This window comes from Neomonachus schauinslandi, chromosome 6 (genome assembly GCF_002201575.2).
Source record: "Neomonachus schauinslandi chromosome 6, ASM220157v2, whole genome shotgun sequence".
Classification (NCBI taxonomy): domain Eukaryota; kingdom Metazoa; phylum Chordata; class Mammalia; order Carnivora; family Phocidae; genus Neomonachus; species Neomonachus schauinslandi.
This window is the reverse complement of record NC_058408.1, coordinates 132,007,588-132,023,214: the sequence shown is the minus strand read 5'-3', so window position 1 is coordinate 132,023,214 and position 15,627 is coordinate 132,007,588. Positions and strand designations below refer to the sequence as shown.

The 15,627-nt window shown below is 43.1% G+C and overlaps 1 protein-coding gene across 4 annotated transcripts in view; it reads left to right on the top strand.

Moving 5' to 3' along the window:
• SORCS1 (sortilin related VPS10 domain containing receptor 1) overlaps positions 1-15,627 on the top strand; it is a 510,277-nt gene that overhangs the window by 451,735 nt on the left and 42,915 nt on the right. For all 4 annotated transcript variants that reach the window (XM_021699529.1, XM_021699531.1, XM_021699532.1 and 1 more), the window contains exon 19: positions 10,505-10,691. In XM_021699529.1, the coding sequence (XP_021555204.1) occupies positions 10,505-10,691 (187 nt within the window). The remainder of the gene's footprint in view (positions 1-10,504; positions 10,692-15,627) is intronic.

The window sequence follows — 15,627 nt, the reverse complement described above, 5'->3', positions numbered from 1 at the left end:
TGCCTTTGTTTTCACCTTTCTGTAACTCTAAAAGGCATTACAAGTAACTTTCAGTTAAAGAAGCTTCACCAAGGACTGAGCTGCATGGATAAAGTTAAACCACAGATCATCTTAAACCCTTCCTTCAGTCTCACGAACGATGGGACTCCAGGCATCTTACTTAACCTCTCTGTGTCCCAGTTCTCCTGGGGGAGCAAATCAAAGCACATCTGCCCTTGCTATCTCCCTGGAGTCCTAACAGCCAACTGAGATAATATATAAGAAAGCACTTCCATGAGCAAGCAGATGCACAGTATTCAAAAACGTACTGAAAGGAAAAGAGTGACCTGCAGGCACTGTGTTAGGTAGCGAGGATACAGCCAGTAAGGACACATCTCAGCACCTAGGACTTTATACAAACTACTCATGTATTATCCAGCCACTCGCTTTCCTGCAGAGGTTAATGAATCTTGACTACGTACACTTTAGAACTTTTGTTTATAGTTGTGCTTCAGTCACTTAAAGACGAGTTTAGTTCTTTCATTCCTGGCCTTTACTGATGCACCTTTCACACTAATCCTAAAACCTCCTGGGAAAGGTTCACCCCCATACCAAAATGGAATGAGAATAGCATCAGCTTGAACTGGGTTGTCCTCATCTTTTCAGATGGATTAAATGATGAGAAAACCTAATATTCAACAATCCAATCCCAAGGGCCTTAACCTTTGGTGAAGTCCAGCATCTGCTGTGAACCTTCTCAGACCACAGCAGGACCAACCGAGCATCTTCCCAGGAGGGCCTGAGTCAAGATGGGAGTCTTGGGTGGTAGCTGGGCATCAGCGCTTTTTTCTTTTCATTTCTATAAGAGGTGATGATGTCAAAATCTGAGATTCATTGGTTTTAAAACCAATCAACTATGGGAGTTAATTTTGATAAGAAGGTACATGTAATTTCCTGTTGCAACTCATATTTCAATCTAACATCATCTACCCTGAGCTGCCCCCTAATTAACCTCCCAGAATCCTTGGGCCTCCTTCCAGTTCACCCTCCATATTGAAACCAGAGTGATCTTTTTGAATTAAAAACATCATCATTCCATCTTCTGCTAAACCTCCACTTAAAACACTTTAGTGGCTTCCCACTGCTCTTAGGAAAAAAATAAAAATCAGAAACTCGGCAACAATTCCTAAAATGCCATTTTCTCCCCTTCAGTATAATTTCATAACATGTTCCTACTGTGTCTTTTTTTTTATTATGTTATGTTAATCACCATACACTACATCATTAGTTTTTGATGTAGTGTTCCATGATTCATTGATTGCATATAACACCCAGTGCTCCATGCAGAACGTGCCCTCCTTAATACCCATCACCAGGCTAACCCATCCCCTCACCCCCCTCCCCTCTAGAACCCTCAGTTTGTTTTTCAGAGTCCATAGTCTCTCATGGTTCGTCTCCCTCTCCGATTTCCCCCACTTCATTCATCCCTCCTGCTATCTTCTTCTTTTTTTTTTAACGTATATATTATTTGTTTCAGAGATACAGGTCTGTGATTCAACAGTCTTACACAGTTCACAGCTCTCGCCATAGCACATACCCTCCCCAGTGTCTATCACCCAGCCACCCCATCCCTCCCACCACCCACCTCTCCAGCAAGCCTCAGTTTGTTTCCTGAGATTAAGAATTCCTCATATCAGTGAGGTCATATGATACATGTCTTTCTCTGATTGACTTATTTCGCTCAGCATAATACCCTCCAGTTCCATCCATGTCATTGCAAATGGCAAGATTTCATTCCTTTTGATGGCTGCATAATTTTCCATTGTATATATATATACCATGTCTTCTTTATCCATTCATCTGTCGATGGACATCTTGGCTCTTTCCACAGTCTGGCTATTGTGAACATTGCTGCTATAAACATCGGGGTGCATGTACCCCTTCGGATCCCTACATTTGTATCTTTGGGGTAAATAACCAGTAGTGCAATTGCTGGATCGTATGGTAGCTCTATTTTCAACTTTTTGAGGAACTCCATACTGTTTTCCTGAGTGGCTGTACCAGCTTACATTCCCAACAACAGTGTAGGAGGGTTCCCCTTTCTCCGCATCCCTGCCAACATCTGTCATTTCCTGACTTGTTAATTTTAGCCATTCTGACTGGTGTGAGGTGATATCTCATTGAAGTTTTGCTTTGGATTTCCCTGATGCCACATGATGCTGAGCACTTTTTCATGTGTCTGTTGGCCATTTGGATGTCTTCTTTGGAAAAATGTCTGTTCATGTCTTCTGCCCATTTCTTGATTGGATCATTTGTTCTTTGGGTGTTGAGATTAAGAAGTTCTTTATAGATTTTGGATACTAGCCCTTTATCTGATATGTCATTTGCAAATATCTCCTCCCATTCTGTCGGTTATCTTTTGGTATTGTTGACTGTTTCTTTCGCTGTCCAAAAGCCTTTTATCTTGATGAAGTCCCCATAGTTCATTTTTGCCTTTGTTTCACTTGCCTTTGGCGATGTTTCTAGGAAGAAGTTGTTGTGGCTGAGGTCGAAGAGGTTGCTGCCTGTGTTCTCCTTTAGGATTTTAATGGACTCCTGTCTCACATTTAGGTCTTTCAAACATTTTGAGTCTATTTTTGTGTGTGCTGTAAGGAAATGGTCCAGTTTCATTCTTCTGCATGTGGCTGTCCAATTTTCCCAACACCATTTGTTGAAGAGACTGTCTTTTTTCCATTGGACATTCTTTCCTGCTTTGTCGAAGATTAGTTGACCCTAGAGTTGAGGGTCGATTTCTGGGCTCTCGATTCTGTTCCATTGATCTATGTGTCTGTTTTTGTGCCAGTACCATACTGTCTTGATGATGACAGCTTTGTAATAGAGCTGGAAATCTGGAATTGTGATGCCGCAAGCTTTGGTTTTCTTTTTCAACATTCCTCTGGCTATGCGGGGTCTTTTCTGGTTCCATACAAATTTTAGGATTATTTGTTCCATTTCTTCGAAAAAAGTCGATGGTATTTTGATGGGGATTGCATTGAATGTGTAGATTACTCTAGGTAGCATTGACATCGTCACAGTATTTGTTCTTCCAATCCATGAGCATGGAACGTTTTTCCATTTCTTTGTGTCTTCCTTAATTTCTATCATGAGTATTCCATAGTTTTCTGAGTACAGATTCTTTGCCTCTTTGGTTAGATTTATTCTTGGGTGCAATTGTAAATGGGATCGACTCCTTAATTTCTCTTTCTTCTGTCTTGTTGTTGGTGTATAGGAATACCACTGATTTCTGTGCATTGATTTTGTATCCTGCCACTTGACTGAATTCCTGTATGAGTTCTAGCAGTTTTGGGGTGGAGTCTTTTGGGTTTTCCACATAAAGTATCATATCATCTGCAAAGAGTGAGAGTTTGACTTCTTCTTTGCCGATTTAGATGCCTTTTATTTCTTTTTGTTGTCTGATTGCTGTGGCTAGGACTTCTAATACTAGGTTGAATAGCAGTGGTGATAGTGGACATCCCTGCCGTGTTCCTGACCTTAGGGGAAAAGCTCTCCGTTTTTCCCCATTGAGAATGATATTCGCTGTGGGTTTTTCATAGATGGCTTTTATGATATTGAGGTATGTACCCTCTATCCCTATACTCTGAAGAGTTTTGCTCAAGAAAGGATGCTGTACTTTGTCAAATGCTTTTTCTGCATCTACTGAGAGGATCATATGGTTCTTGTTCTTTCTTTTGTTAATGTATTGTATCACATTGATTGATTTGCGGATGTTGAACCAACCTTGCAGCCCAGGGATAAATCCCACTTGGTTGTGGTGAATAATCCTTTTAATGTACTGTTGGATCCTATTGGCTAGTATTTTGGTGAGAATTTTTGCATCCGTGTTCATCAAGGATATTGGTTTGTAATTATCCTTTTTGATGGGGTCTTTGGTTTGGGGATCAAGGTAATGGGGGCCTCATAAAACGAGTTTGGAAGTTTTCCTTCCATTTCTATTTTTTGGAACAGTTTCAGAAGAATAGGTGTTAATTCTTTAAATGTTTGGTAGAATTCCCCTGGGAAGCCATCTGGCCCTGGGCTTTTGTTTGTTGGGAGATTTTTGATTACTACTTCAATTTCCTTGGTGGTTATATCAGGTTTTCTATTTCTTCCTGGTTCAGTTTTGGTAGTTGATACCTCTCTAGGAATGCATCCATTTCTTCCAGATTATCTAATTTGCTGGCATAGAGTTGCTCATAATATGTTATTATAATTGTATTTCTTTGGTGTTGGTTGTGATCTCTCCTCTTTCATTCATGTTTTATTTATTTGGGTCATTTCTCTTTTCTTTTTGATAAGTCTGGCCAGGGGTTTATCAATCTTGTTAATTCTTTCAAAGAACCAGCTCCTAGTTTTGTTGATCTGTTCTACTGTTCTTTTAGTTTCTATTTCATTGATTTCTGCTCTGATCTTTATTATTTCTCTTCTCCTGCCGGGTTTAGGCTTTATTTGCTGTTCTTTCTCCAGCTCCTTTAGGTGTAGGGTTAGGTTGTGTATTTGAGACCTTTCTTGTTTCTTGAGAAAGGCTTATGTTGCTATATACTTTCTTCTTAGGACCGCCTTTGCTGCATCCCCAAGATTTTGAACAGTTGTGTTTTCATTTTCATTGGTTTCCATGAATTTTTTAAATTCTTCCTTAATTTCCTGGTTGACCCATTCATTCTTTAGAAGGATGCTCTTTAGCCTCCATGTACTTGAGTTCTTTCCAACTTTCCTCTTGTGATTGAGTTCTAGTTTCAAAGCATTCTGGTCTGAAAATAGGCAGGGAATGATTCCAATCTTTTGGTACCAGTTGAGACCTGATTTGTGACCTAGGATGTGATCTTTCTGGAGAATGTTCCATGGGCAGTAGAGTAGAATGTGTATTCTGTTGCTTTGGGATGGAATGTTCTGAATATATCTGTGAAGTCCATTTGGTCCAGTGTGTCATTTAAAGTCTTTATTTCCTTGTTGATCTTTTGCTTAGATGATCTGTCCATTTCAGTGAGGGGGGTGTTAAAGTCCCCCACTATTATTGTATTGTTGCCGATGTGTTTCTTTGCTTTTGTTATTAATTGGCTGTTTCCATGTAGGGGCATGGATTTTTACAGTTGTTAGATCCTCTTGTTGGATAGACCCTTTAAGTAGGATATAGTGTCCTTCCTCATCTCTTATTATAGTCTTTGGTTTAAAATCTAATTTGTCTGATATAAGGATTGCCACCCCAGCTTTCTTTTGGTGTCCATTAGCATGGTAAATGGTTTTCCACCCCCTCACTTTCAATCTGGGGGTTTCTTTGGGTCTAAAATGAATCTCTTGCAGACAGCATATCAATGGGTCTTTTTTTTTTTTTTTTATCCAATCTGATAGCCTGTGTCTTTTGATTGGGCCATTTAGCCCATTTACATTCAGGGTAACTATTGAAAGATATGAATTTAGTGCCATTGTATTGCCTGTAAGGTGACTATTACTGTATATTGTCTGTGTTCCTTTCTGGTCTATGTTGCTTTTAGGCTCTCCCTTTGCTTAGAGGGCCCCTTTCAATATTTCTTGTAGGGCTGGTTTCGTGTTTGCAAATTCCTTTAGTTTTTGTTGGTCCTGGAAGCTTTTTCACTCTCCTTCTATTTTCAATGACAGCCTAGCTGGATATAGTATTCATGGCTGCATATTTTTCTCATTTAGTGCTCTGAATATATTATGCCAGTCCTTTCTGGCCTTCCAGGTCTCTGTGGATAGGTCTGTTGCCAGTCTAATGTTTCTACCATTGTAGCTTACAGATCTCTTGTCCTGAGCTGCTTTCAGGATTTTCTCTTTGTCTATGAGACTCGTAAGTTTTACTATTAGATGTTGGGGTGTTGACCTATGTTTATTGATTTTTGAGAGGGGTTCTCTGTGCCTCCTGGATTTTGATGCCTGTTTCCTTCCCCAAATTAGGGAAGTTCTCTGCTATAATTTGCTCCACCCTACCTTCTGCCCCTCTCTCTCTTTCTTCTTCTTCTGGGATCCCAGTTAATCTAATGTCATTTTGTCTTATGGTAGCACTTATCTCTCAAATTCTGCCCTCGTGATCCAGTAGTTGTTTATCTTTTTCTCAGCTTCTTTATTTTCCATCATTTGGTCTTCTATATCGCTAATTCTCTCTTCTGCCTCATTTATCCTGGCAGTGAGAGCCTCCATTTTTTATTGCACCTCATTAATAGCCTGTTTTATTTCTACTTGGTTAGATTTTAGTTCTTTTATTTCTCCAGAGAGGGTTTCTCTAATAACTTCCATGCTTTTTTCAAGCCCAGCTAATATCTTTAAAATCATCATTCTGAACTCGAGTTCCGACATCTTACTGATGTCCCTATTGATTAGGTCCCTGGCAGTTGGTACTGCCTCTTGTTCTTTTTGTTGAGGTGATTTTTTCCGTCTTGTCATTTTGTCCAGAGGAGAATAGATGAATGAGAGAACAAAATACTAACAGGGTAACAATGTCCTCAGAAAATATACACTAAACAAATCAGAAAAGACCTGAAACCTGGGAAAAAGAGAGGGAAAGAAAAAAAAAAAGAGAAAAAGATAAAAACAAATAAAGAAAAACAAAACAAAAAAATAGAATGTGATCAAATATGATCAGGCTGGTGCATAGATCAGTGCCATGCCACACACTAGATTTTGGGTGTATTTTGGTCTGTTAGAAGAAAGTGCCTCCAAAATTTTAAAGAAAGAAAAACTTACATATGTACAAAAATAAGGGTTAATATGATGAAGGGATAGAATATGACTTCCAGAAAGTGGTCACTTTTCTGTTCAGAGAGTTGTTGCTATTCTTTTCTTCGATCTCCTGTTGAGTTTGTAGGTGTTCAGAATGGTTTGATCCCTATCCAGCTGAATTCCTGGGACCAGATGAAATCCAGGTCTCCTACTCCTCCACCATCTTGCTCCTCTGATCCATACTGTGTCTTTATCTTCATCTTCCTATTACTGTACCATCCCCCACTGCCACGGGGCCCTTGCACAGCTGATTCCCTCTGTCACCATTGCCTGGACTCCTTACCTCCATCTCACTCACTCGTGTCCTTTGTTTGGTTCTTTTTTTTTTTTTTTTTTTAAGATTTTTTTTTTTTGACAGGGTGAGACACAGCGAGGGGGGGAACACAAGCAGGGGGAGTGGGAGAGGGAGAAGCAGGCTTCCTGCTGAGCAGGGAGCCAGATGCGGGACTCCATCCCAGGACCCTGGGATCATGACCCGAGCTGAAGGCAGACACTTAACAACTGAGCCACCCAGGCACCCCAGTTCTTTCCTTAAGGTCATCTCAGCTCAGATATAACTTCTTCTGGGAAGCTTTCCTTGAAGTTCTCAATCAGATCAGATTTTTAGCTCTCTACCTCTCCCTACTCTACAACTTAGAACACCGTGGACTTTCTTTCATAACATCCCCTGTAAAACTTTTTATTTATCTGGGATTATTTCATCTGTCTCACTTAGTAGTCCGTATGCTCATGAAAGCCCAGACCACATCTGTTTTGCTTGGTTTGTTATAATTTACTTATCATCATTTTCCCATGTCATGCCTGACACAAGATAGACAATAAATATCTGCCAGTTGGTTGGTTGGTTGAATGAATGAATGAATGAATGAATGACCAGAAAGCCAGTTAAAGCAGGGCAAGTGTGCCTAATCGTGGTGATCTAGGACTTAGGCTCCCTTGCCTTTGCCCTGTTTCTTATTCTTTGAAAGGAGTTTTGGCATCCCCATCTCAGCCCAAGGAAGGCAGAGGCTGATGACTGATGAGCCCCAAAGCGATGCATTGACAGCTGTGTTAGGCTTATGAAGCACCTCAGAGCCTCTGAAGGCAAAAGCATGGCATTTAGTATGTTCCACTTGAGTGGGCACAGCTCCAACATCAGGGATGAAATCTGCTGCCTTTGCCTCTTGGTACCCCTGTCTCCTGGTACAGAGGACCAAGCCCAGGGGCCTGCACTCACACCAGGGAGAGTGAGAGTGAGAGCTAGAGAGATCTTCCTGATACCTGACCGAGTACCCTAAAAGCATGACTCCTCTGTGAAGGTAGCCCTACTGATACAGCCGTCCCAACACCGTGGCTCCCTTCTTTCACCTGTTACGTATGTGGGGAGCATTGTCATGAGCGGATAATAAGGAATACTTGCAGGCCAAAAGACCAGCATGAAAGACAGTGGACATCCAGACAGAACTTGAGAGGAGTTTTAAGTCACTGAAAGAGGTCCAAGTCCAGGCCCACAAAAGCACAGTGGTGAATACCAGACAGAAAGGGCGAGGCTGGGAGACTCAAGCAAGGGCGGCCCAAGTTGGACTTTTCTCAGGTGTGTGGGTAGATGCTGTAACTTATGGGGGTGAGGTAGAATCAGCTGAGATGTGAGTCTCCCCTCTGTGCTCTTGCCAGTGGTGACCCTTACCTGATGCCCACTCTGTCTCCACAAAGAACCCTAAACCTCTCTTTCTCAGTCTCTCAATCTCAATGCCCCTCCCTCCCTCCCTCCCTCTCTCCTCACTTTCTCTCTTTCTCCCTCTTTTCCCTCCCTCCCCTCTTTCCCTCTCTCCCTCTTTCTCCTTCCATCTTCAATCTCTCCCTCCCTCTCTTTCTCAGAAATTCTATTGCTTGTTTTATTTCATGGCCAACCCAGTTAACCCTAACTACTCCTGATAATTCCCTCAGAAAATTGTCCCAAATGATGTGAGTAGATTTTAAGGCAGTTTCTTCCTCTGTGCACATACCTAAGATTGGCTGGCAGCACCTCTGTTGAAAATCCAGAAAACATGGGAGAACTGACTAGAAACAGCACCGAGAAATTGACCGTCTGATTTGTGCAAATGAAGGACAAGTCAGCAAGAATCGTTGACATTTATATTTATTAGCGAAGGGAATTCAAGTAATTGCACAGTGTCTGGGCTTGTGGATAATTTGTCTTGTAGTTCCGAGTGGAGTTTCTTTCTCCCTCCCGAGGGGAGAATTCTTGCTCATGTCCTTCCTGAGAGTTAGCTGCCCTGCTGTGTGCCCCCCACACGATGCTTGGCCGGGCATAGCTCAGAAGAGTAGGTCATAGAGATTCATAGGATTTGAACTGCTTTTCTTTTCCCTGTGAATTAATCTTTTAAATGTCAGCATTTTAAACTTGGCCTTTTCAAAAAATATGGTACTATATGAACCTTACTTAATCGAAAATACTTTTTTTTTAGTTCAAAGAGTTTGTGTGTGTGTGTGGTTTCTGGGTTTTTTCTTTTAGTTTTTTTTTTTTCCTTGAAAATGGGAAAAGCTAACAAAACAAACAAGAAAAACTTGATAAAGGATAGGCTGCATGGGAAAGAAGCTGGTTTTTGTCAGTTGGATCTAAGAAACTTTGTTCCTTAAGAATCTCTACTGTTATTCCAAACCAGTTTTCTTACAGGTCTGGAATTTTAGAAAGCAGACTTTTATCCTCCCTCTTCTTACCTCCCACTGGGAAATTTAGATTTGTATGATTCCAATCCAGCTGTAAAAGGGGGATTGCACGCCCTTCACAGCTGCATGGTTTTGACAGTCATTGATTTGGTCCAAATTTTTATAGAGGATTAATTAACTCACATGTCTTATAACAACCCCTTGAGTGAAGACAGTAACGTATTATGATGCCTGTTTCATAGATGAGGTAACCGAAGCCCAAGGAGGCTGAATGACTTGCATGAAGTCATGCAGCTTGCTAATGGCACCCTGGGATTCAAGCCCGGAGGAACCATCTGTGCTTTATTCACCTATAATGAATGAAATACAAGTCCACAGAGATGGGTTCAAATCCTAGGTCTGCCCCTAACTAGCTGTGTTAACCTTGAACAGATAATTACGTCTTTCCTGACTTCAGCTTCCCTACCAGTAAAATGGACAAATGTGGCCTGTTTTTCTCTCCCAGCTAAGATTCTGTGAAGAATAAAATATTATCATTTTTTATAGCACAAAATACTGAGTATAAAGGAATTAACCGTCATTATCTTAAATAATAATAGCACTGAGCCCAATGTCCTATCAGGTGTGAGGCAAGGTGTCTTTTATCCTTCCTCTAACATGGTTAGGGAACCAGGAATAAGAAGAGGATTCCAGGGTCCTGGACACAAGGGAAGAGGTCTGTAACCATGTCAGGTAGGCTGAATCTTTAAAAAGCTGTGTGTGTACACCTTTTATTCATGGGGACGATAAGAGTGTAAACAGATCCCTCAGAGAAATTGAATATCCAATTGGAACAGATTATCAAAGACTTAGTTTTCCAAACCTTGAAACTTTTGGTGGTGGGTGCCCTTCAGATTTGGAGAACATCCATCTTGGTAAGCTCCTGTCTGCCAGGGAATGTCACAGGGATTCTGTCGAATGCAGACAGATGCTCCCAGCTGCAGGAGGGAGCCAGAGTCTGCCGTTAGCCCTGAGCCAGGGACCCAGGGACGGGGACAAGCCCCAGCCCCCGGGGCAGAAGCGACAAGCACCGACTCCCCTTCTCTGATGTTGGGCTGTTTTTCAGGGTGACGTCCAGAGGACACTCATCCAAGTGGACTTTGGTGATGGCATTGCAGTGTCTTACGTCAACCTCAGCTCCATGGAAGATGGGATCAAGCACGTCTATCACAACGTGGGCATTTTCCGAGTGACCGTGCAGGTGGACAACAGTCTGGGCTCTGACAGCGCCGTCCTGTACTTACATGTAACTTGTATGTTATTACTGTTGTTGGTTTATGACCTATTTCAAATATCGTGTCCCTTTTAAAGTATAACCCAGAGCTTCCTGTCTAGAAGCAGCTCGCCAGTTATCTTTAAGGAGATGGGGAAGGAGGATAAGAGAGTCGAGTGGGGAGAAAGTAAAAAGAAAGTCAGGGAGTGGAGCTTGAATAATCCTAGAATTTGTGTTGCTTGAACTTGTTCTCTTTGCACTTACTGTGCCTCTTCCAGGCACCTCTGACATGGCACCCCTGTGTCTGGCCATTGGCCGAGCTCTTTGATTGCACATGAGTTTGTCTTTTTCTAAGTCAGAAACATTTAAAAACAATCCCCACATATGGCTCAATTTAATACATTGAGAATGAGCGCAAGTGATGGAATTTCTTCCCATCTGATTATTCTTCTCTTCCCATGATACGTCTCACAGTAAATTACGCTTTTAGACTTTTGCTCCTTTTTTAAAGCGTTTCCTGGGCCTTTATCTGTGATGTTTGGTGTTAGAGGGAAAGTGGTGTTGAGAGAGGGAAAGAGCTGCATTGAGAAGGGTTGAAGCATTTGTCCATCGAGGAATATGAAGGTGTAATAAGTATGATGAGGTCACGACAGCTCCTAAGTTATGTGTGGAACAAACGTGCTCCATGAATGCCCCTGGCGGCAAGTGTGTGGGTGTCCCCAAACAGGCTTAGGGCATGTTTACGTTGCCACAGAAATGCTTTGCTTTAAAATGAAGGTAGCTACGTGAAACCCCAGTGACCTAATGGATAAGGTGCTGGCCTTCTACAATGAAAGCAGCTCCTTTTACCAATGGCCTTGTCCAGATTAATTCTAAATTCTAGGCCAAGAGCGTTAAGGCTGGCCATATTCCATGCCTCCCACCTGCCTCTTGCGCATTGAACGGCGTACAGAACATACCAACTAGATTCCTTTTTTCTTAAGCTGCTGTGGTCCAGTGGGAGGACAAGACTCTTTAGGGATTCCCCAGGTGATTGTTTATTACCGAGGATTCCTGCAGTATTGGTGATTCTTGATCTTTCTCTCCCACACACTCATGACAAATTTGCTTTGAAGAAACACATCCTCCCTTCTTTGGGTTTAAGCAAAGTTTTATAAGATTCACAGCCTGCACACTCCTCTTGCCTCTTTTCAGCTAAAGTTTATTAAGCAATTACTATGCGCCAAGCCTTGTGCTAAGCAAGCTCTTTGCATGTATGATCTCATTTCTCAAAACAACCTGATGAAGTAGGCACTGTTAGAAACCCTACTTTACAAAGAACAGTGGGGGCCAGAGAGCTTGAATAATGTATTTGAAATTGAGGACCTGCTATCTGGCAAAGCCAGGCTTCAGACTCAGGTCTACCCGTCTCTGGAATGCCAGCTCTTGATCCCCGAGGTCATTGTCAGTGCTGTCGGTGATGGAACTTGTTTCCAGCAGCCCTTGTCCCCTCCACCCCTTTGCAGATTGTCCCAAAGGAGCTTAAGCAACTCGCTAGGCAACTACGTAGGTTCAAGGCACATTTCAGAGGCCCCTCTGACGCCGCGGTGTCCCCTCCCCTCTCCAGGCTGTCCTGTATGGACTTTCTGGAGTTGCCTCCTACTAAGAAATAATCTTCCTTACTAAGGAATGGTCAGAAGATCTCTCAGAAATACATCACAAACATTGGTTATCGGTAGCCAAACTAACTTACGGCACAAATGCCAGTACATTTGCTGGGAATGACCGCCTACCTAGCAGCCTCTCATTCTCATGACCGCCTACCTAGCAGCCTCTCATTTTCCATGGCTTATTCTGTAAGGGGAGGATTTTTGTTTGAGAGCTGCTCTCCTGAAGAATTACAGTAATTTTAGTCCATATCTTGTATATGTATGAAACATCTACCGCACTCTAACCACATGTGAATCCTGATTTCAAATTCAGCAGCTTTTTGGTCTCCGTTTCTCAGGCTCTCCCATAGATCACCCACACCTTGCCCTCCTGGTCACCCTTTGGATTCGTCCTCGCCCCCAAAAATGATTATATCCCTTGAGGGCTAGTTCCCTACCCTGGCCCTCTGCCAGGTTTACTTGACCCTGGGAAGGAAACCAGCACAGAGATCAAAGGTTGCTGATGCCAGGACTTCTAAAAGAAATAAGCTTCTTTTTCACTTTTTTTTTTTTTTTTTTTGTCTTCTCTTTAGCCGAGTTGAGGGGCTCAGCAGTGTGACTTTTACCGTAGGGGCAGATGCTTTGTAAGGGGAAGTTTTGTGCTCTGATTTTAATTTTGTTAGGCTCATCTTGGGTTCAGTGTTCGGATAAGCATACTTCATATAATGGAACCCCTTTCTAAGCCTGACCTTGGCCATAAGAATTAAGTCTTTCATACTAACTCTGTCAAAGCAGGACTCTGCCTCGCACAACGATGGGCATGGCTTTCCGAAGGAGAAAGCAGAGATTGGAGAAGGACCTTGTCTTTGATGCTATTTTACACTAAGAGGAAGTCAGAACAAGGCCATAAGTGATTAAGATTCCCCCAAATCTCAAACCTGAAAGGGATCATGGCAATTTTTGGTGCTGCAGTCCCAGGGCCTGGGGGGAGGGCAGGGGGTATTCTTGTAGAAAAAACAAATGAACACTGGCCTGGGTTAGGAGTGGTTAGGTGCAGATGCTGGCCTGAACTCCTGGCCAAGTCACTCCATTTCTCTGAGCCTAGGTTTTCTCCTCTGTCATGTGAGAAGGCACATCTTGTTTCTCAAAGGTTCCTTCAAGCAAAATATGCTGTGACCCATCAGCTAGTAAAGCTTGCCTCTCCATTATCACAAAGCAGTGCGTGTGTTTCTACTTAGTGGGTTCGGAGCAGCAACACTTAGTGGGTTCGGAGCAGCAACTCTTAGCTCATTTTCCACGCCTGCCCTCTGCCTCTGTCACCAGGACCCCTCCCCTTGCCTGGAATTCTCCCCCATTGCCTGACTTGATGGTATACTCTCTCTCTCCTCTCCAGGTCAGAAGGGTGATTTGATTCCAAATCAGAGGGCTTTGTTTTTTGTTTTTTGGGTTTTTTTTTAAGATTTTATTTATTTATTTGCGAGAGAGAGAATGAGAGACAGAGAGCATGAGAGGGAGGAGGGTCAGAGGGAGAAGCAGACTCCCTGCTGAGCAGGGAGCCCTGCGGGGCTCGATCCCGGGACTCCAGGATCATGACCTGAGCCGAAGGCCAGAGGGCTTTGTTTTGTTTTGTTTTTCTTTTTGTTTTTTTTAATATGGGTTTGCAAAGGTCATCAGAAACAGATGGGGATGATGTGCCTGCTCCGATGTTCCCAGGCGTGGACCAGCCATTCTCACTGGGAGACTGGGTCATCTGTTGTACCCTGACAGTTGGAAAGTCCTTGGGGACAGGATTTACTGCGCTCTGCTAGTTGGCAAACGAACGCGACACATGGCGCAGCCAGTGTTGCCTTCGGCCGGCGGGGCAGGCGGCAGAATTTAGAGGACATGCAGATTTCTGCTCAGAAGGCTGCCCCATCTCAGCCAGTCTCGCAGAAAAAAGTCACTGAAAACTGTGCAAATTTGCAGAATGGGAGGTTTGAAAAAGCAAAAAACGATGAGACAGATTTCCTAGTTCTTCCCAAATCTCCCCAATTACCTCCATACACAGGTGCTATTTGCAGATGTCTTTCTGTTCCTGTGTTAGAGTGACTGTTTTCTTGAAAACCCACGCAGCTTTGCAACTTTTCACGTGATTATTATATTAGCCAAGAAACGGCAGACTTGGGTTTTGTAAAGTGGTTTAACGAGTCACCTGCCCCAGAATTACATGATAAAAATAGAGTGAGTATCCTAGGCCTCATCCCAGACCTGCTATATTGGAATTCCTAGAAGCGTGCATCATAATCTGCCTTGAACAGATTAGTATAATCCTTTTGCACACTGAAGTTTAAGGAACTCCGTTTTAGGATCTCATCTTTATACTTTGAACAACTCTTATTTCTTCTAGAGGATTTTTCACATTTCAGACAAACAGAAGAGACTGTCTCCAAAACAAATGGCAGGGACAGTCCAGACCAAGCGTTACAGGTGTGTGTATGCACACGCACACGTGCGTGCACACACGCACACACACACACACACACACGATGTTCAGCCTCACAAATGTCAGCTGCTTCCTATAGCACATTAGGGCTAAGCAAGGAAAGAGGGAGACCCAATTCCACAGGCAATTTCCCAGTTCCCTCACCCACCTTGCCAGGAAGATTCATATGGAATGATGCAGCGCCACCCGCTGTCTCTTTTGCACATCACAGGCACCTGTCTGCTGGAGCCACGTCTGCTGGCTTGTTCAGCTCTGGATTTAGTGCAGCCAGCCAGCTGGGGGCCTCCAGGGGCTGGAGTGGTACTTCCGCAGCTCAGCTCGCTTAGTGCAGACTGCACCCTCTGTACGTAGAAGAGATGCTTAAAAGATAGGCTTTTCGGCAGCAGGAACTAGGTGTGTTAAGCACCTGAAAAGTAAATGAGTACAAGAGGACAAGGCAGGAATATGAAAGGTAAATTGCACACATTTGAATGAATGTGTAATGTGCATACCTGCAAGAATGAACTCCTACAAACACACATATGCATACTTCAGGGCCGACTAGCCGATACGCTGCGAGTCCTGAATCCTTCTTAGATCTCATTGGCTCCCACTCTTTCCCTCCATTTCTCACCTGCAGCCACCTGGGCTTTCTTGCTGTTCCTCAAACTGGCAAGCAAACCTCCTCCTCAAGGTCTTTGCACTTGCCCTGCCCTCACCCTGGAGCATCACGAAGAGTATGTGGTGCACTCCTTCACTTCATTCAGGTCACTGCTCACATGTCATTTCTCCTGAGAGACAAAACCAGCACTCTATCACCTACCCCCGCTGTATGTGTTCAGTGCCCGTCTCCCCCAATAAGACATGAGCTCCACCAAGTAGCAGGT